Source organism: Trichoderma atroviride, chromosome 2 (assembly GCF_020647795.1).
Source record: "Trichoderma atroviride chromosome 2, complete sequence".
Classification (NCBI taxonomy): Eukaryota; Fungi; Ascomycota; class Sordariomycetes; order Hypocreales; family Hypocreaceae; genus Trichoderma; species Trichoderma atroviride.
This window is the reverse complement of record NC_089401.1, coordinates 810,758-829,063: the sequence shown is the minus strand read 5'-3', so window position 1 is coordinate 829,063 and position 18,306 is coordinate 810,758. Positions and strand designations below refer to the sequence as shown.

Genomic DNA, 18,306 nt, shown 5'->3' with positions numbered 1-18,306 from the left:
TGAGAATGTTTGACGCATAGGCTAGGCTCTGCCATAATATTGACTCTTAATAATATATATTGGTACTAGTATTATGTGCATTGACCCCTTACAGGTGATGGCTGATTGCTCTCAGCTATAAAGTCTATCCCACCGCTCTCTATTATGGGAATATTTCTACATCTGATTCCATCATCAACTTGAACTATATTAGATACAGCAGTATAAACAACTTCAACATGGCAACAATCAACACCAGCGTGATTTACGTCCTGAAAAACAGCTTCACCGCTGCAGCCAAGATTCTTGCTCAATCTTCATCCGACGGCTCTCTTTCCATGGTCAACGCAAGCAATGTTACATCCAACAGCCTCTGGTTCCTCACGCCTACACACACTGCTCACCAGTACCACCTTCATACTGTTGCCAACGGTGTGCAGCGGTCCCTTGATGTCATTAATGATAACGGGGTGCAAAGCATCGGGCTCCACATGACTGGGACGGGAGACTTCTCGGGCCAATATTGGCAGTTTAACAACGTGCCGGGAAACTATCCTTATAAGCTGAGTAACGCTTTCACGGGGCCCAGCAAGTATCTGGATGTTTATTCGGACACATATGTAGCTCATCTGTCTAGCGGTGATTTTAGCGGTCAATACTGGTCGTTGACGCCTGCAAACACCGTCATTGTGACTACGTCTTGATGAGCACTCCATATGTCGCGATGAATCTCTCTTGGTAGGTTACTGTGGTCTTATTTCTCACAAAAAAAGATGTTTCTATGTTTTGCCTTGCACTAACATATTTCAGTGATAGCGTTTGACAATCAAGCGGCATGATGGGAGTTACGTTTCCAAGCACGGCTTGTTCGAATCGAGCAAGATCTTAAATTGAAGGGAATAAATTTGATACAAAAAAAAAGACCAAACTAGAGTGATTATATTTGTATAGCGTGAGTTTCTCTAGGTAATGGTTACGGCTGATGACACGTACGTATATATATTTATATTGCCACGTAAAGCCAAACCTATGATGATGGTACCTTCACCCGATTTGGTGACTGTGCGGCCCCCGAAGTGAATAGACAGATAAGCGAGAATCTACAATGTTATATGTCGATCCATCCTGTTTGGTAGAATCTATTCTTGCAATACACACACCAATTCAACAACATGGCTTGGCCATGGTTATGGACTTCCCAGGTTGGGGTAGTTCCGCGTTAACATGTTGAAGTTTCTACTTTTGAATTGTTTTTACATTAACAAAATATTTGCTCGCACTCTTTTTAATCCACTTAGTACATTGTCCGTGGCGCCGGGCCGCTCTTTAACTTGCGAGGTTTATCACGAAGTTGCAAAGTATATTTCTCACTACTTGCGTGCAGAACCACATGCAAGTCCAACTTTGGATTAAAGTAAACTTTCTTATTACCAAGCTGATGACATTAAGCATCCATGGATAAGCAATAAATACTCCTCATGACCTTTAATGATAGCAACAACGCATAGCACATGTACATAAACACCAAACAGCTTGCCTTATGGGTACCTGGTACATGTACAGAGTCAGCACCGGGCTTCCGACAACCAACACAAACGCCAATTGATCTCTTTGATGTCTCCAGCGGACAGACAAACCGGCCGGCCGACCGAAGGATCCATCTGATGGCCCGCCTTCTCAATTGCAACGGCCGTTGACGCAACTGCGCAATAAAAAGCCACCGACTGCCATTTTTCTCCCTCCGGCCGGTCCGCTACGCTGTACCTGTGCCTGTCCGATAGCCGCTTTGGGCGCTGCAAAGGCGCTGTAGAGGAGCTGCAGAGGCACTAAGCCGTGGGCGGGACCGGCCCAGCAGTTTAGCCGGGAAATCCCGGACTTCAGCCACCGTTATGCCATCACTAGTTTTGCGCTGCCTCTATTTATTCGCATTGGGTCCGGAAACTATAAAGCAAACCACCTCGCCATCTCCAGCTGATTGCACCACCTCCGCCAATTCTTGGACCAATTCCCTCGATCCTCTCTCTAGACAAAAATGTTGGGCTCCACCATCCAGCGCCGGGCTTTCTCTGCCTCTGCCCGCAACGTACGAGCTGCTCCCGTCCCTCCCCCACCTTGGCCTGGCCTCAACTCCAAGCCTCAATGCCCGACTGCTCGTGCTGACCAGCTGCTTCTTGCGCGCTTCTAGCTGTCCAAGGTTGCCGTCCTCGGTGCTGCCGGCGGCATTGGCCAGCCTCTGTCTCTGCTGCTCAAGCTCAACACCCGCGTCACCGAGCTTGCTCTGTACGATATCCGCGGCGGACCCGGTAAGTCGCCTTGCGTGGCCCTCGTGCGCCAATTTCATATAAACCTCGCAAATTCTGTCTCGAGCTTTGCTGCTGCTGCTACTGCTGCCGCTACTGTCCATTGCTAACCGATTGCCGCGTCCAGGTGTCGCTGCCGACATCTCCCACGTCAACACAAAGTCCCTCGTCAAGGGCTACGATGCCACCCCCAGCGGCCTCGCTGCCGCCCTCAAGGGCTCCGACATTGTCCTGATCCCCGCCGGTGTCCCCCGAAAGCCCGGCATGACCCGTGACGATCTCTTCAACACCAACGCCTCCATCGTCCGCGACCTCGCCAAGGCCGTTGCCGAGTCCGCCCCCGAGGCCAAGCTGCTCATCATCTCCAACCCCGTCAACTCCACCGTCCCCATCTGCGCCGAGGTTTTCAAGGCCCGCGGCGTCTACAACCCCAAGAAGCTGTTTGGTGTCACCACCCTGGACGTCGTCCGTGCCAGCCGCTTCGTCTCCGAGATCAAGAACACTGACCCCAAGGACGAGAACATCACCGTCATTGGCGGCCACTCCGGTGTCACCATCGTTCCTCTCTTCTCCCAGAGCAACCACCCCGACCTGTCCTCCAACGCCGAGCTCGTCAAGCGTGTCCAGTTTGGTGGTGACGAGGTCGTCAAGGCCAAGGACGGTGCCGGTTCCGCCACCCTCTCCATGGCTTTCGCCGGTGCCCGCATGGCCGATGCCCTGCTCCGCGCCGCCGACGGCGAGAAGGGCGTCATTGAGCCCACCTTTGTCGACTCTCCTCTGTACAAGGACCAGGGCATTGACTTCTTCAGCACCAACGTCGAGCTCGGCCCCAACGGTGTTGAGAAGATCCACCCCATTGGCAAGCTCGATGCCAACGAGGAGAAGCTCGTCGAGGCCTGCCTGGGCGACCTCAAGAAGAACATTGCCAAGGGTGTTGCCTTTGCCCAGGAGAACCCCGGCAACTAAGCTGCTACGATGATGTCTTTCAAGCGCAAACTTGAGCGTTTCTAAACGAGGTAAACGTCTGAGGGAGGGAGGACCACGGGACTGGCTCGCTGCTACAGGTGGCTTTGGTTGGGCTGGGCTTTGTGAGGATGGTTTACGGAAAACACGGGGAGGTTTGGATGAAGAAAAAAGAAGACACATTTTTTAGCTTTTTTTGAGCTCCCTTTTCCCGCTGTTCTGCAGCTGCCATAGACTTCAATCGGGTCTCTGTATCATTAGCAAACAAAAATAAAGAAACAAATACATAATCAGCAGAAAGTCTTGACTTGTCAAGTCCATTACTTCTAATACGAGGACAGTTCAGCTAAGCCACCAGTTTGCACTCTGCAATTGGAGGACTGCGAAGATTGTTATTTGTAAGCTTGTACTGGCACATACAAATAATGTTGAGAACTGGGCTGCGGATGCTGGGCCATATTCGGAAGGTGGTTCCAAACTCAAAGACATGAGACATATTATGTTGAGGTGTTGTGTAAACGCCAAGTAAAGTCAAATGTATGTGATGTGTGAGATAAAAAGACAAATGATCATAATATAGTTTATCGTTGTATTGCGATGAAGCGCCAACATAGAATTTGATCACCACACGTTGTCTTTCTGTTCTCAGAGTAGGTACATGTGGGCGGCGACTAGAGCCAGCCGCGAGAAATAAACGCCATCGAGATTAGCGCGAGCCAAGAAATCGATCGAGAGGAGATGCAAGATATCGCTTAGATGAATCAGGACTTGTATCTCAAGGCTTTAGTTGTTGGTGAATATTCTACACTTTCAGCGTATGGCCTTGAAAGTCTGTGGTGACAGGCGCGCTGAGCTCTGCGCCTGTCGTCACGAGTTTGAACCGCATATGTGAGATGGCTTCACATGCCGGAACCGACTCGGCCACAGTCCTCTTCGGCAAACGGACATGGAAATATCAAGCGTCGTGCCTTTTCCGTAAGGCAGCAAGTTTGGTACGTAAGGACGGCAACATTAGAACTGATTGAGGAATGGCTACGATCATATGCTACTAAGCAAGGGCGGCATGTGGGAGCAATCAGTCCGAAGAGCGCGGCATCACACGGCATGCCAGCGCCAAATACATTAAATGCTTCATCCCGATAGGCTAGCCAGCGCATCGTCGCATAACTTGTTTATTCGATTTGCCACTTTTGAAATTGCGAAACCTGCAGCGTCGCCAGAATGCAGCTTCTCCAGCGCGAAGGATCAGAGCTAAGTCTTTTAGCCATTAGTTTGTGACTTGTTCCTATACCCTATCCAGCATCCAATCGACGTGCCGTGAATGTGACCTATAGTTTAGTTTGGAGTTCGGCATAACTCGCGTCTATCTTTTATTCTGGTTCTTGTCGCTATATATTCGCTCAGTGATCCATTCATTGTACCCGTCTGTAGACAAGACAAGTTGCAACAAGGATTGCTTAGTTGTATGTGCCGAACATGGAGACAAATCATCAACTACACGATCTGGAAGCTCCACCTCCTCCCGAGCAACACCTTGAGCGTCTTCTCGGAAACCGCGAAGAAGACGAAGAGCCTCCTCTTAATTCCGACCAGCGCTCTACCTCCGAATTAGCACCACCACAGCCAGAGAAAACTCCAACAGCGCGAGTAACACCACGGCAGCGTGCGCGCTCAAAACTGCATTCAATAGCCTGGAAAGTGGAATTCCTTGCCTGGATAGCCAGCGCGTGCTGCTTCGTTGCTCTGATCATCACATTGAAAGTCTTTGACGGCCATCCCTTGCCAGACTTGAAGTTTGGCATCAGTCCTGGCGCAATTATTCAACTCTTATCGGCAATTGGTGAATTCTTCTTGGAGATATCTTTTGGGTCCGGCCTTGGCCAGTTGAAATGGTTGAATGCGCTGCAAAAGACGCCGTTGGCCGACTTTCACACGATCGATGAGGCCAGCAGAGGGGCTTGGGGAAGTGTAGTTCTCATTGCAAAACGGAGAGGAGGGTAAGTCATATTGTACGCATAAGTTCTCTTGATTATGACCGTTTCTTACTTTTTGATCCTTGCTTTACAGGCTGCTGGCTTCTTTGGGTGCCTTTATCGTCATAGTTGCCCTTGGCATCGGCACATTTGTTCAACAAGCCTTGGACTATGACACCATCTACCCAGTCTCCGGAAGTGCCCTGATGCCCATTGCGCGGTTTATGAACGGCGTCGGCACGGCGCCAGTCGCAAATGGAGGCACCACAGATGGCGTCGATTCTGTGCTCACTTCAGCTCCCTATCTGGCTTTCTACAGCCCTCCCGGTACGAACTTTACTGCGACGGCACACTGCAGCACTGGCAATTGTACATGGAGCTCTTACCAGACGCTGGGGGTTTGTAATACGTGCAAGAACCTGACGTCGCAACTGAAACGGAAGAAATTGCGCATCATTCCTGACAATCTTAAGGATGAAGCTTACACCACGGATACATATACTTTGCCAAATGGTTTTGGACTGACAGGCATCCAGCCAGGAACCATGGATAACCAAGTCGATTTCTACTTTAGAAATGGGATCCTCAACGTATCCACAACCAGTACTCCAGAGGAGTGGGATTCCGTCGCGTTTTCGAACAATGGATCTATTATGCTAGACATCCTCGCGGTTGCTGCTGCTCCTGGCACGATTCCCGAACAGCCTGACCAGACGAAAACGGAGGATAAGATGACAGGGTCCATGTATGCGGCTCCAGTGGCCTATGAATGCATGTTACAGTTCTGCGTTCGCACCATGAATGCAACTTTTGTCAACGGCACGCTGCACGAGACTGTTGTTTCAACCTGGACAAATGAGACACAGGGCATAGTTCCTGACAACGGGCATTATATATTTCGCCCGCCCAATTCATCAGACGAATTCCGAGTTTTGGGCGAAACCAAGGATTCAATGGTTCCCTGGCTCAACTATCTGCTCGTCGGAAGCGCATACTCGTCCACTCTCGACACTCTCACTTCTGCCTCCTCCTCTGACCTTATGCGAATAGTACAAACAGCCATGAATACCTCGGAGACGGGATTTCAAGATTTGATGGACAATTTTGCCAACAGCATGTCTCTCAGCCTGAGGAGTGCAGCGTACCAGCCGGCGCCTACGCATGGGGATGCCTTTTCTCCTGTCAGCCACGCTGTGGTGACGTGGGAATGGCTTATTCTGCCTGCATTTGAATTGATAGCGTCGCTGGTGTTCTTGGTGCTGGTTACGCTGAGGACGAGAAAGGCAGGTCTGATACCGTGGACGAATAACATACTGGCAGTGTTTTATCACGGGTTTGACCAACGGCCTAGTATGTCGGGCGTTGATGATAGTGAAAGCGCTTTGGAAGAGGAATCCCATGGGTTGCTCGTTCAGTTTCAACCTCGGGAAGAGGGAGGAAGGTTGGCTATTGTCAATGGCCCCTAGTTACGCCGATGACATCGAGTACGACATGGCAAAGCGCATTCAAGCTCCTGTTTTTGAACTTGCTAATATATCAACTGACTATACATAATCCTTGGCCAATGTTGTGAAGGCCTCTGCATAATTCTCGACTGGTATTTTCCAAAAAGCCTAACCTGACTAGTTACACTATGGTAGATGCTTTTCGACTCTAAGTTTATCGAAAACATTATGGTAGCTCTTGACGTGATCAGGGGTTTCGGTGAAGCCAATCTTCCTCGCTTCAGTAATGTCGAAGTTGCGGTCCCTTTCCGAGTAAACGCCACTATATCTCTGTTAGACTGATAAACGAAAAATCCTTTCTAGCAAATACTCACGTTACAACGGTCATGAAGTCCCAAGGCGCCTTTTCAAGCACATCCGATCTCAGTCCATTTTCTTTCGTCCAAGTATCCCACTTCTCCTTCTGTGATTCAACCCATGGATAACCGCTCAACTGCCCCTTTGCCGCAGGTCCCACTCCCTTAAGCCCAAAGTAAGCCGCTATACCAGGCCATGTATCTTTCCAAGTCGTTCCTGCATCTACATCTGCAATGTTGAATGCCTTTCCTGCTGTCTTTTCTGGGTGGAGGGAGACATAGATGTGGAATTTCGCAAGCTGACTGGAAGAGACATCGGTATGGAGATGAATCCACGCCGCTTCGGATCCTGGGAAGGGGACCTCGGCAGAAGGTGAAAGCGATTTCCATAGGGAGAGATAAAGACCCAAAGGCTTCGCTAGATTCATTGCGTTATTTTGGGGGACATAACCAATCTGTGTATAAACGTTAGTATCGGACAATTCACTAGAGGTGCACGTTGACAAGGGGAAAATACCACTGCGTCTGGGCGAATGTCTGCAAAGGTCCAGTTTTTGCCTTTGGAGAGCTTGGCCAGCGTGTCGATTTGAGGATAGTAGAAAATGTGATCTCCATGAGGGGGTGGGACTCTCGGTGCGCTCTCTTTGAGGGGAGTTTCCAGTTTCACTTCATCTCCAAATTCGAGTCCATACCACTTAACACAATCTTAGCTCTGGATCAAATAATAGCAGTAATCGCATGGTCACGCACCTTTCCGCCAGTTGGGAATGTCCAGAATTGCAGCTTCGGACAGACGTTCTCGACCGCAGCCACTGCATTGGCTATAAAGTCCACATTCTCTTTTACGCGCTTCTCAGAGTCTTCTGTTCCCCATCCGCGATGGACATATGCTTGTGACCCCATCTTTTTTAGCCAGGACCAAATACCTCAATCAGGATCAGCAGACTTACAAGCAAAATAGACGTGAGTGGTTTCTCCAATATTCTCGATGGTGCTCAAATACTCCGTGATGCTTTGCGAATCTTTCGAAAGGTCAAGGCCGGGATACAGGTGTAATCGCGGATCCTGAGGAAGTCCTGCGTCTTTTACACTCAACGGCCGGTTTGTAAGGCCCACCACCCTCTTGAAGGCAGTAGCTGTCGGATATGACAATGCCGCGTTCGCCAAGGCCCATCCAGTAATACCAGATGCTCCAAAGACGAGAGCCTGAAGCTCATTGGTCTTTGCTGCGGCCATGATACAAGTCCTGTGTGACCTTGTGCGAGCTGAGAGCGAATTTGGGGTTTTTGCGGGGTGAGAAAATACCAATGAGCGGCCCTAATCACGGGTGAATGCGACATTTTATCGGCTGCATGGCAATACCTTTTATATAAGAATTATTTGCGTAGCAGCCTTGCTCAAGGGGCGGGGGGATCAAGAATTAAAAATTACCTAAATAGGCAATTGAGGTCTTATTGGACAAGTCGCCTAATAAAGCTGCGGCATGAACTGTCCGTCGTTCGGCGAGCCACAGCGCTAAAGCTAGCCTAAACGACAGCTAATTTAAGCTATAGCCCTGCGCTGTTCACAGAACCTTCCAAAATTGCCAAATCGGGCGGGCTGGGCTGTTGGTTGAGCAGCCAACGTACATGTGCATTTACTAGGTTCTGCGGCCTACCAGGTTTACTTAAAATTACTTTTTTGACAGGAAGCCGAAGAAGCCTATAGAAGAAAATGGCTTATACGAAGAAGTAATCTTATATCCGACTATGTAGGTGCAACTCTGGGTTACAATAGACCCACGCCTATCTCCAAGGTATCGGCACCGAACAGGAACATGACAGCTATATTCAAGGCTTAGTGCCTTTGACAAATATAAGAAAGGAAGAAAGAGTAAAATAAAATAATATGTAAAACCTTTAATATAAGACATTATAGCTTTAGTGTATAGAATATTAAGATATAATTATTGTTTCTTTGATGACAAACTCTTACCAAGACAAAAATTGGCTAGATATATCAATCTCAGTGCTGCGATCCATACAAGGCTCAGCTCAATAGTATATGCACAATCGTCAAAACAGCATGGATCATTGCATCAGGAAAGTAATAATGATCACCATTTTCTCGTTACGGCACATGTTTTCGACTTCCACCAATGAATGTATACCTACGTTCCGAGTTACTCCACTCCAAGTATGCTATACTTGTCTTCATGCTCGCGATTGCAAATCCCGTTATCCATACCCTGTAATGATCGGTCATGATCTGTCAGGAACTGTAAGGGTCCATTTCCCATTCTAGGCAGGTATAGCTTGTATTGCTTCGGCCCGTATCAATTAGGATCATTTTCTCTACTACCAGCTATCATTTTACAGTATTGTGTCCATGGCTCCAATACACCTGATAAGGCCCCAAGAGCACAATTTAGCATATGCGACTCTAGTTTAGACGTCCCTAATCTGGCCGCCTAAGATGTCGCTCCTATCATCGCGAACTCCAGAGAAATGCGAGATGCGCAAACTACTAATATACTGACATCATAATACTTTCCCAAATTCACAGTAAATAAAAGCTCAATGGCGTCGGCTTTGCTTCAAAAGTCAGTGTCTATTCTTCGCATGACACAAGGTCTTGATACAATCTGGAATAAAGTAGTAGAACACGGCGAGATGTTTCATGAAGCAGCTGATAGATAGCATAAGAATCGCGGCAAAGGACTTTCGGGTTTAATTTTTATTGGCAAATTAAGATCTGTTTCAGCAAAAGCCGCTGATAACCACTCGATTCCACCATCTCAACTGTAGTGTTCCGTTAAAAAAAAACAATGGTAAATACCTATCAAAGCATATATTATAATGCCCAAAAACTGACTAAAGTTACGGATATTGTTGTTTCAAGTATTGGAGAGAGGCTATCGTATTCGCTATCTATCATATTTGCTGTTGGATGTGTTTGAGATTTATATAGGTCCTCAAACATACATTCTACACCTACCATCAGCGATATTAGAAACTCAAGATTATCGACGAATTGTCTTCAAAAATAACCTATTCCAATTTGACATCTTATCCTACTTCAGGGAGTTTTCATGCTGATATCAATACAGTCAATTGACATGAAGGTTGCTCCACTAAAGTGCGTCCAGAACTGACCTAAACCTCGCCTATATTATTGAATGAGATCGGCCTGGAACCCATGATTTACTTGATGCTCTAGGCAAAGAAGATGAACTCTAATGTGTACCTGAAATGATACCGAGAGACGTCAACCCCGTCTCAAAGTCATTGGTAGAGTTCCACGACTTCTTCTCGTGTGTTAGAGATTAGGCCCGCATTTGCACTCTATATCCCCAAAGTTACTGCCTACTTAGTCGTAGTATACCCACATGCATATTGAGTTGCCGTTGAGTTTTGCGAAAAAACGCAGCATGTAGAGCATAATGTGATCGCTCTCAGCATGCACTCAAAACTGCTGCAAGCATGAAGCTTACTCTACCCCGCAAAAAGTAGCTGCGCCGACCACGATTTCATCTAGTTTGAAACACTCAGCTCAGCACTACAGCGCTTTTCAACATGAAGCTCGTCTTTCATACTTCTTTACATATTCCGGCGCCATCAATTCCACGCAACCAAGGCATTAATGCTTGAGTAAGACCTTCTCAAACTCTTGTCGATCGCAAATCTGTCAGTATGTCGCTACTCAGCCTCTCGCTGGACGAGTTTCGAAAATCTCAGCTTTCTGAGTCAGGCCAGCCGTACGACAAGATTGTTGTTGGCGCGGCCGCGTTTCGTTATGACCCAAACTTGACGTCGCCAAGCATTCTTCTCCTAAAAAGAGCGGCTCACGAGCCATACTTCCCAAATGTCTTCGAGCTACCCAGCGGGAAAGTCGATCCGGATGATAAATCTCTCAAGGACGCTCTTGTCCGCGAGGTGAAAGAAGAAACTGGTCTAGATATCGTCGAAATACACGCAGAGCTAGAACCAATGATATACTCGACGGAGAAAGCTGTCATGGATAACGCTGGAAAAGAAGTCATTGTTTCGAAGAGTGCCATACAACTCAATCTTGTCGTTTCGGTATCTGCTGGCACAGTGACATTAAATGCGGAAGAACACTCAGATAGCCGATGGGCCATAAAGGAAGAATTAATTGAGCTGGATATTACAGACGCGATGAGAGTGGTTATTCGGGAAGCATTCGAGTGGGCTGCCAGTCAATGATGGGGAGCGACTGCACTTCAAATTCTTAGCCAAATAGGCTACGACCCAATTAGACAAGGAGTGGTCAGAAGGCCCGATACTAGAACAAGCAATAAACCAAGTTCACGATATTCATCAAACTTGCCTCAGTTACAGTGCAGTTCAGGTCTTCATGTGCCCATATAGCGCCTACAGCTTAGTTTGATTGCAATAACAAGGCCTTTCTTCTGGATTGAACGAGGCATTTGAGATAACCTTCCAGTTATCGTTTTCGTTGCTGGATTTCACGGGCTAATCATTCTATTCTTCTAAGCTAATGTCCTCTCTTTTGAAATGGGTGGGATGCAGAAAGCATATACAATGAACAATAGAAACATCGTGAGCTAGCAGATGATGCGCTACTGATACGGCGGGAATAGTAGAATAGCACGTTTAATTAGGCAGTTGTAGGACAGTGACATCTCGATAATTTGCACATATACACTGCGTGTAGTATTTTTGCTGAATTGATTTACATTAGACCTTACTTAGAGCCACTCTTCCAACTAGGCTCCCGAGCCCGCTCACTGCCCGGTCTGATTGAACCGCTTGAAGCTTGGCGGCTCTTGGATGAAGATTCACGCTGGCATGAACTAGGCGTTACTGATCAAGTCAAATTGCTGTGACTGTGAGCACGCACCTGCTTGTCTACGTCTTCGGTGGCGAAACCACCGCTGCGGCTAGCCTGACCACCTTCAGAAGCGATTCTCTGAGCTTCATCCCTCAATCTATTAGTTGAGTGCGATGCATTAGTCCAACACCATTGCTTTGGGGTCGAGAACTGAAATCGATTTCCCGATTGGCAAAAGTTTCAGGATTCTCGTTGCTGGACATGGTAGGCGCGTGTAGTATTTGACTCTTGTCAATTTCACATTTGTGTTATTCGGAATCAATACAAGAAATCGATTGATTGGCGTTCGAAATTGGATGCTGCTAAATAATTTCTGCATTCCTAGTTATATGCCTACCTTTTAGACGATTGACGCCTTATAGTCGTAATAATGACTAGGAGAGGGAGTAACAGTAGTTCATTTCCTGAGGATGCTGACAAACGAGAGAGCGCTCCGATATCAATGCTATCGATGATATCATCCTTTTCTACTAAGTTTCATATATTCAAGCCTCTCAGTCATGCATCACCATGATGAACGCGTGCCGCAATTACCTTGCCCGCACGGAGTCAATTTTGGGCAGCATAACAGTACTTAGACAGAACTTTAATTAGCACTCTTATAAAAAGGCTTGCTTCCCAACACCTAACCTCGCCACTTTGCAGAGACACGCCAATTTCTTACAGTACAGAATCTAAATTGTAGTTCTTGGACTTTTGAGATCTCAATAAAGACAATATACGATCAACTGCCATGGATCCCAACGCTACTTCAGGCATGAACCCAACAGCTGGTGCCGGCAACACCAAGCCCAAGGTATTCGATCAAGAGGGCGCCGTTGGCAAGCAGTTCACAGGTTTGTAGCTGCGTGAGCCCATTTCTTTTATGCGTCATGCATGAGTTGAAATCTAACTTGTCGGCTTCTATGATTTAGAGCAAGGCGCGATAGGATCAATGGGGCAGACTATTGGCGGTCCTCTGGATAAAGAGGGAATGATTGGCAAGCAATTCACTACAGAGGGGGCTATAGGAGGCACAGCACAATCCATCATGGGTGGAAAGAAGAGTACATGATCTCGCTGCTGGTTGTATATACGATCATCAATTTCGTGTAGATGATTAGTTGCGCGTCTAACTTCAACGAAGAATAGAAAATGGTACATGTGCTCGACATTACTTGAAATTTGCTCCTATACTCTGCAAAATGAATGAAAAGATATGACAGCAATTTCAACATCATATTGGTATACTATTGGTTTTCATCATCAGCTCGCGCGTCACTTATTAAACGTAGATAAGCGAGAATAAATAATAGATCATTTAGGTATATTTTATGGATGAGATATTACTCTTTACATGTTTAGCCGTACCTAGGTACTAAAGACACTTGTAACATGCCACTGGGCTAAAAATCACCATTCTCCCTACTCTAACCCAGCTACATTATCCCCCGGCTCCTGATATGTTCCCATCGGCTTAGCACCTCGAGTTCGATCATCCATGATGTTCGACTCGTCAATAGCCTCCTTGTCGTCTTGTGCTGCGTATAAATTATGTTAGTATACGAGTCATAGTTCATCGTTACATCGTGCTATTTACGATGATTGTAGCACTCGAGGATCTGATACTTACCCAATTGTTGATCAGAGTCAGCAAATGATGCGTCCACTGGATCTTCAATATCTTTATTGTCGCTTTGCACCGGCACTGGCTCCTTCATTTGAGATGCGTATGAATCATCTTGAAGATTGCTTTCAACATTGGATTCCGGGGTGTATTCGGCAGACATTGTGTTTTAGATGCGGTGCAGCGCGATAATATGAGCGTCGACTTGATAGATTGACTAACTTTTGTTGTATATAAGACACGAATATCACAGGGACCCAAGGACCTTATTATAGGTTTTCCGACACGAGCTGTTCACAGCAGTGTTCATTCCAGACCATCGTTTGGGATGGTGCGCATCACGAGGCGCGAGACTCCTCACCACCATGGCTTGACGTATTGGATCATACCCTTAGGACATCACCTAGAAGCTTTTGTGATTTCAGCCGGCAGTGATCAGATCCAAAGTGGTGTGGATTCTGAAATGACTAATGCTGTCTTAGTACATTGATTCGATTGAAACGCAACACGGCAATGGCTACAACGCGGCATAGATGTTCTCTGATGTCAAAGTGACAGGACCCTGTTCGTTACTGGGCTCTAGACACAGATATATGGCGTAATAGAAGCATAAAAAATTCCTTGGAAAGATATGAAGAATTCACGGGGAACTATGTGGCACGCAAGTCCTGATAATACGCGAATAGAAAGGGTTGTCGCGCGGATTCAGCTTCGATTTGGCTTAGTATTCGCGACGCTTTGACCGATCTCGGGGATAGAGGTACTCTTCTACTTTAGCCCCGGTTGCCGTCAATTGATCTAGAGAGATCTTCTTCACGCCAGCCGCGGAGGCGCCGGGATGGGCTTGAAGTAAGCTTTGCTCAAACTCATCTATGACATACAATAGTAATCCTTAGATGTTTGTCGGCGTCATATCATATACATATAATTTCGGATATTTGACGTGTATCTCTTGGGAAGCGGAGGTCCTGATACAATATAAAAATTTAGTATAGCTTTCATGATATCGTAGATGGATAGACCTCCTTGCAAGCGCACGCGTGATCGATAATTTGAAGATAAATATTAACGGGAAGAATCTCAAGCGTGAACGCCTCCTAGCAGCCTCTTACCTAGGAGATATCCTAACAATAAGTGGCTGAATTAGAAAGTTTAGATGATTGCTAGATGCAGATCTTGCAACACTAACTGCGCGACCAACATAAAATAGAAGAGAGCTCGAAACTTATTAGAAGAATGAATAATTGCACGGAAAATATTCTGTACTAACGTGCTAGACGTTTATAGGCGTGAGATGCACGGTTGATACGAGGAGTATATCTTGGAGTTGGTGAACTCAATTTCATGTCGCGTGCGCAAAGTTACTGTGGGAATTCTCTGAGTTGGCACGAATCCGATCTATAAACCTTTCAAAATCAAGAAATTTGCAAATGAATTAAAGTACAAATGACTCTTAGTGAGTTTATATCTTGCGCCAAAGTCATATGTTAATAATGCCACCGCTGGAGTGCTGGCGTAATACGCCTATAGTAATGTAAAGGTACATATCTTCAAGATAAAACAGACTGCTTCTCAATTTTCTCAATAGGAAAACAGTGCATTAGTCGACCTAGTATACAAAGAATATAACTACAAGCCACGGCTGAAAACAGCCCAGCAAAGTTCTTTAACACCGTCGGTTTGCTGCAATTTGCATGGGTTATGCCGTGGAGCATTTTTTCACGCCGTTAGCACCCGACTAAACAAAAATGTGAACTGGGCCTTGCTTTGATAGGACGTCTTCGCCCTCACCGCTGACGTTTCTTGTATCATGTAATCCTTCTTGCTCGCGCCGATCAGCCGTTAGGCCTACCTTGCCACCGCTTCGGAAGAAGAAAGTGGTGAACGTATGAGAAAGAGGCCAAGGTGGCTCCTTTCGAATCCGCCGTAGAAGCTTGGTGTTGTTTAGGATCTTGACCAACTTTCGCATTTCTTGTTCATTGGATATCGCTGATAGTTTCATCATGGCCCTGTGCAGGACTGATCTGCGGTAAGCATCATGCTTCTTGAAACTGAGGTATCAATCATGCTAGCAGTGTCCTATACGCAAAATGTGATGGAGAAGATAGAGAGGAGAAATTGCGCTATGATTCAACAAAATGTCTAGTTGATCTATTACCAGCAGATTGCCCAGGCATTCTGTCTATCCGCTCTATCCATGCATACATGTTGTAACTTTAACCGTTACAGTAATGAGATTCCTTTTCCAGTTACAAGCCCATACTTCTGTTTGATGCAAATATTTTCCATCCTTCCTACTTCTTGTATAATTTGAGCTTGTTTAAGCTCCTCCGCCAGCACCCTTAGCGGCTGCCTTGTCCAACTTGTTCCACTTACCAATTACCGATGTTACAGTTGCAAAACCAGCGCCTCCAATCATGATGGCGAATGCAACTTTGATACCAGACAAATAGGATTCCAAAATACCAGGAATGACTTCTTCTGGGAACACTCCACGAATTCTAGTTGCTCCTGCTGCGACGACCATGGCTGGGTCTACTGAAGGAGCCTTGCTGGGTAATTCAGAGATCAACTTGGCGACGAGGGATCCTTGAGCGGCTGAGACGAAGAGGGCACCACCAACGGTTTGGAAGACTATACCTAATAGTTAGTAACCAGTGACGAGCATGTCGGAACTAAATGTTGTAAACTTACAAAGAACGATGGCAGTAATAAGAGACAGATCCGCTGGGTTGGACGTTCCCTGAGCAGTAATCATGGGAATCTGAATGTTGGAACCCCAGCCAATACCGGCAAGGAGCTGGAATCCAATCCATTTACCGTTGCTGGATCCAATGTCAAGCGTGTAAAACAGGCCGCTCGCAACAGTCGCCAACGCGGCACCAAATGGTAGCCATGGCTTCGCAATACCAGTGTTTTGAATGACGGCAGATGATACCAGGGATGCTATGACCCAGGGAACAATAAACGGCAAACTGCGCACACCAGAGCCCGTCGCGGAGACGCCATATGCACTCTGAAAGTAGATCGGTAGCACATAGATGGCTTGAAAGAATGTGCCGGCGTTGAAAGTTGTGAAGAGGCAAAGCGACCAAATGTTGAACTGCTTCATGAGACGTGGTGGGATCATTGCGCGGTCATCCTTGGTCTGCGAAATCTCCACTGCGACGAAGGCAAGTGTGATTACAACAGAGCCAACGAGGAGACCGACAACGACGGAACTTGACCATGCGTAGGTTTGGCCTCCATATTGGAACGCGAGGATGAAGGAGATGGTCGCGGCCATGACGAGAATGATACCGAGAGGATCCATCTGGAGAAACTTCTCCAATGGGGTTGCGGGAGTCGGCTTGGCTTCTTTTGGAGCCGTGAAGAAGAAGAATATGATGAGCGCTGAGAAGCCGCCGATGGGAAGGTTGATGTAGAAGCACCAACGCCAGGTTGCGTGATCAGCTAATAGAAGAATCAGCCAAGATGTAAACGAACCGCCGAAGAATTGTCCAGTACTCACTCAAAACACCACCGATGACAGGTCCAACAACGCTTGCGATTCCGTAAGATGCTCCGATGATACCCATGAGCAGAGGACGCTTCGCAGGGGTCGTCGAGTAGCCAACAATAGTATAAGCGCCTGATCCCAAACCCGCTGCGCCAACACCGGTAATGGCTCGTCCGACGATGAGGGCTTTGCTGTTTGGAGCAACGCCGCAGATGAGGGAGCCGACTTCGAAGATGAACATGGCGAGGAGGAAGCTGGGCTTCAGTGGGAAGTACTTGTAGGCCTTGCCCCCTAGACGAAATGTCAGTCTACATTTTTATATGGTGTTGCAAATGTTGCTTACACGCTGATAGGAAGCCGGCCGTTGTCATGAAAAAGGCAGATCCATACCACGTGGCTTCGTCGAGGCTGTGGAAATCGTCGGTGATTTTGGGGATAGCTGTTGCAACAATTGTCTGATAAAGAGGTCAGCTAAACTTCAACCTTGATGCCGATATAAATTAGATCAGCAAAGTAGGGCTACGTACCATGTCAATTGCGTATAAGAAGACTGCCATGAACAGAGCAATAACAATGATAACCAGTCGCAACCCCGTTGGATATTGGTTCTCGTCTGTCGAGCTCACCAGAGCTTCCTCCTGGACTATCGCATCGCTTCTTGTTTCGTCGGGTTTCTCATTATCTGAGGACAGATCCTCTGAGACTCCCGAAGCCACAATATGCTTCTCATTGAGAGCTTCGGACATGTGCTCGGATTCGGGTGTTTTCGACATTTTGCACCACTTTCACATAGGCTACACGACCCTATTGACAATTGAAAGTGAAGAAGGATTTTTAAAGAAAAAAGAAACGTCTATGGAAACGACTCCTACACGCTTATAAGACATTTACAAAACATAACCAGCCACAGGAATGGGCCGCTCTTTGTTACATTTCAAGTGGGTATAACACCGCAATCCCTCGATGAGGCGAATCATGGACACACGAATCTGAATGCTGCACACACATGGCTGGCGAGAAACAGAAATTGTCTTGTGGTGCTGCTGGCATTGCTGCATTCTATGCACGTGCTGTTGGTCTGCGGTCTCGACTTTGGTGCCACCCGCTCGCTTCCCTTGCAAAGCACAAGCACAAAGGGGCGTTTAAGTAGAAATAAAGTCGGACATGATGTCACCGGCAGCTTGCGGCGGCCGACAGGTACGGCAGCCCTTGCTGATGATCCCTGCAAGCGGCGTTGCTGGTATGCACGCCATTGGCCAATTCGCCCCGACAATAGTAACACGACTTGCGCTACCTATTGATCCTTCAAAAGGGCCTGGTGTGCGCAGGTT

The 18,306-nt window shown here is 47.0% G+C and overlaps 7 protein-coding genes across 7 annotated transcripts; 4 read left to right on the top strand and 3 right to left on the bottom strand.

Annotated features, from left to right (window-relative positions):
* Positions 1-38: 38 nt before the first annotated feature.
* On the top strand, positions 39-1,253 carry TrAtP1_002959 (uncharacterized protein). Its single transcript, XM_066111689.1, has 2 exons — positions 39-717; positions 790-1,253. The coding sequence occupies exon 1, from the start codon at positions 219-221 to the stop codon at positions 681-683; it is 465 nt and encodes a 154-aa protein (XP_065967768.1). The 5' UTR covers positions 39-218; the 3' UTR covers positions 684-717; positions 790-1,253.
* Positions 1,254-1,915: 662 nt separating this feature from the next.
* TrAtP1_002958 (uncharacterized protein) lies at positions 1,916-4,416 on the top strand. The gene is made up of 3 exons (XM_014087590.2): positions 1,916-2,062; positions 2,165-2,282; positions 2,407-4,416. Exons 1-3 carry the CDS (start codon positions 2,012-2,014, stop codon positions 3,243-3,245), a joined length of 1,008 nt encoding a protein of 335 aa, XP_013943065.1. The 5' UTR covers positions 1,916-2,011; the 3' UTR covers positions 3,246-4,416.
* A 2,430-nt stretch (positions 4,417-6,846) lies between these two features.
* Positions 6,847-8,252, bottom strand: TrAtP1_002957 (uncharacterized protein; the record flags this gene model as incomplete). Its single annotated transcript, XM_014087589.2, has 5 exons — positions 6,847-6,982; positions 7,035-7,471; positions 7,534-7,710; positions 7,767-7,906; positions 7,967-8,252. 5 exons carry the CDS (start codon positions 8,250-8,252, stop codon positions 6,847-6,849), a joined length of 1,176 nt encoding a protein of 391 aa, XP_013943064.2.
* Positions 8,253-10,687: 2,435 nt separating this feature from the next.
* On the top strand, positions 10,688-11,221 carry TrAtP1_002956 (uncharacterized protein; the record flags this gene model as incomplete). The annotated part of the gene is made up of 1 exon (XM_014087588.2): positions 10,688-11,221. One exon carries the CDS (start codon positions 10,688-10,690, stop codon positions 11,219-11,221), a length of 534 nt encoding a protein of 177 aa, XP_013943063.2.
* A 1,382-nt stretch (positions 11,222-12,603) lies between these two features.
* TrAtP1_002955 (uncharacterized protein) lies at positions 12,604-12,924 on the top strand (the record flags this gene model as incomplete). Its single annotated transcript, XM_014087377.2, has 2 exons — positions 12,604-12,706; positions 12,785-12,924. The coding sequence occupies 2 exons, from the start codon at positions 12,604-12,606 to the stop codon at positions 12,922-12,924; spliced, it is 243 nt and encodes an 80-aa protein (XP_013942852.2).
* Positions 12,925-13,274: 350 nt separating this feature from the next.
* Positions 13,275-13,639, bottom strand: TrAtP1_002954 (uncharacterized protein; the record flags this gene model as incomplete). Its single annotated transcript, XM_014087333.1, has 2 exons — positions 13,275-13,390; positions 13,483-13,639. 2 exons carry the CDS (start codon positions 13,637-13,639, stop codon positions 13,275-13,277), a joined length of 273 nt encoding a protein of 90 aa, XP_013942808.1.
* A 1,943-nt stretch (positions 13,640-15,582) lies between these two features.
* TrAtP1_002953 (uncharacterized protein) lies at positions 15,583-17,797 on the bottom strand. Its single transcript, XM_014087587.2, has 5 exons — positions 17,503-17,797; positions 17,319-17,430; positions 16,988-17,266; positions 16,171-16,929; positions 15,583-16,110 (listed from the first exon to the last, which is right to left on the bottom strand). Exons 1-5 carry the CDS (start codon positions 17,746-17,748, stop codon positions 15,797-15,799), a joined length of 1,710 nt encoding a protein of 569 aa, XP_013943062.2. The 5' UTR covers positions 17,749-17,797; the 3' UTR covers positions 15,583-15,796.
* Positions 17,798-18,306: the final 509 nt, after the last annotated feature.

Excerpts from the sequence above, each read along its gene's own strand:
- TrAtP1_002959 (XM_066111689.1), top strand. The coding sequence starts at position 219 with ATGGCAACAATCAACACCAGCGTGATTTACGTCCTGAAAAACAGCTTC.
- TrAtP1_002958 (XM_014087590.2), top strand. The coding sequence starts at position 2,012 with ATGTTGGGCTCCACCATCCAGCGCCGGGCTTTCTCTGCCTCTGCCCGC. Across the intron at positions 2,063-2,164 it reads TCTCTGCCTCTGCCCGCAAC|CTGTCCAAGGTTGCCGTCCT; the intron begins GTACGAGCTGCT and ends GCGCGCTTCTAG. Across the intron at positions 2,283-2,406 it reads CGATATCCGCGGCGGACCCG|GTGTCGCTGCCGACATCTCC; the intron begins GTAAGTCGCCTT and ends TGCCGCGTCCAG.
- TrAtP1_002953 (XM_014087587.2), bottom strand. The coding sequence starts at position 17,748 with ATGTCGAAAACACCCGAATCCGAGCACATGTCCGAAGCTCTCAATGAG. Across the intron at positions 17,267-17,318 it reads GGCCGGCTTCCTATCAGCGT|GGGGCAAGGCCTACAAGTAC; the intron begins GTAAGCAACATT and ends CATTTCGTCTAG. Across the intron at positions 16,111-16,170 it reads TATTACTGCCATCGTTCTTT|TCTTCCAAACCGTTGGTGGT; the intron begins GTAAGTTTACAA and ends TATTAGGTATAG.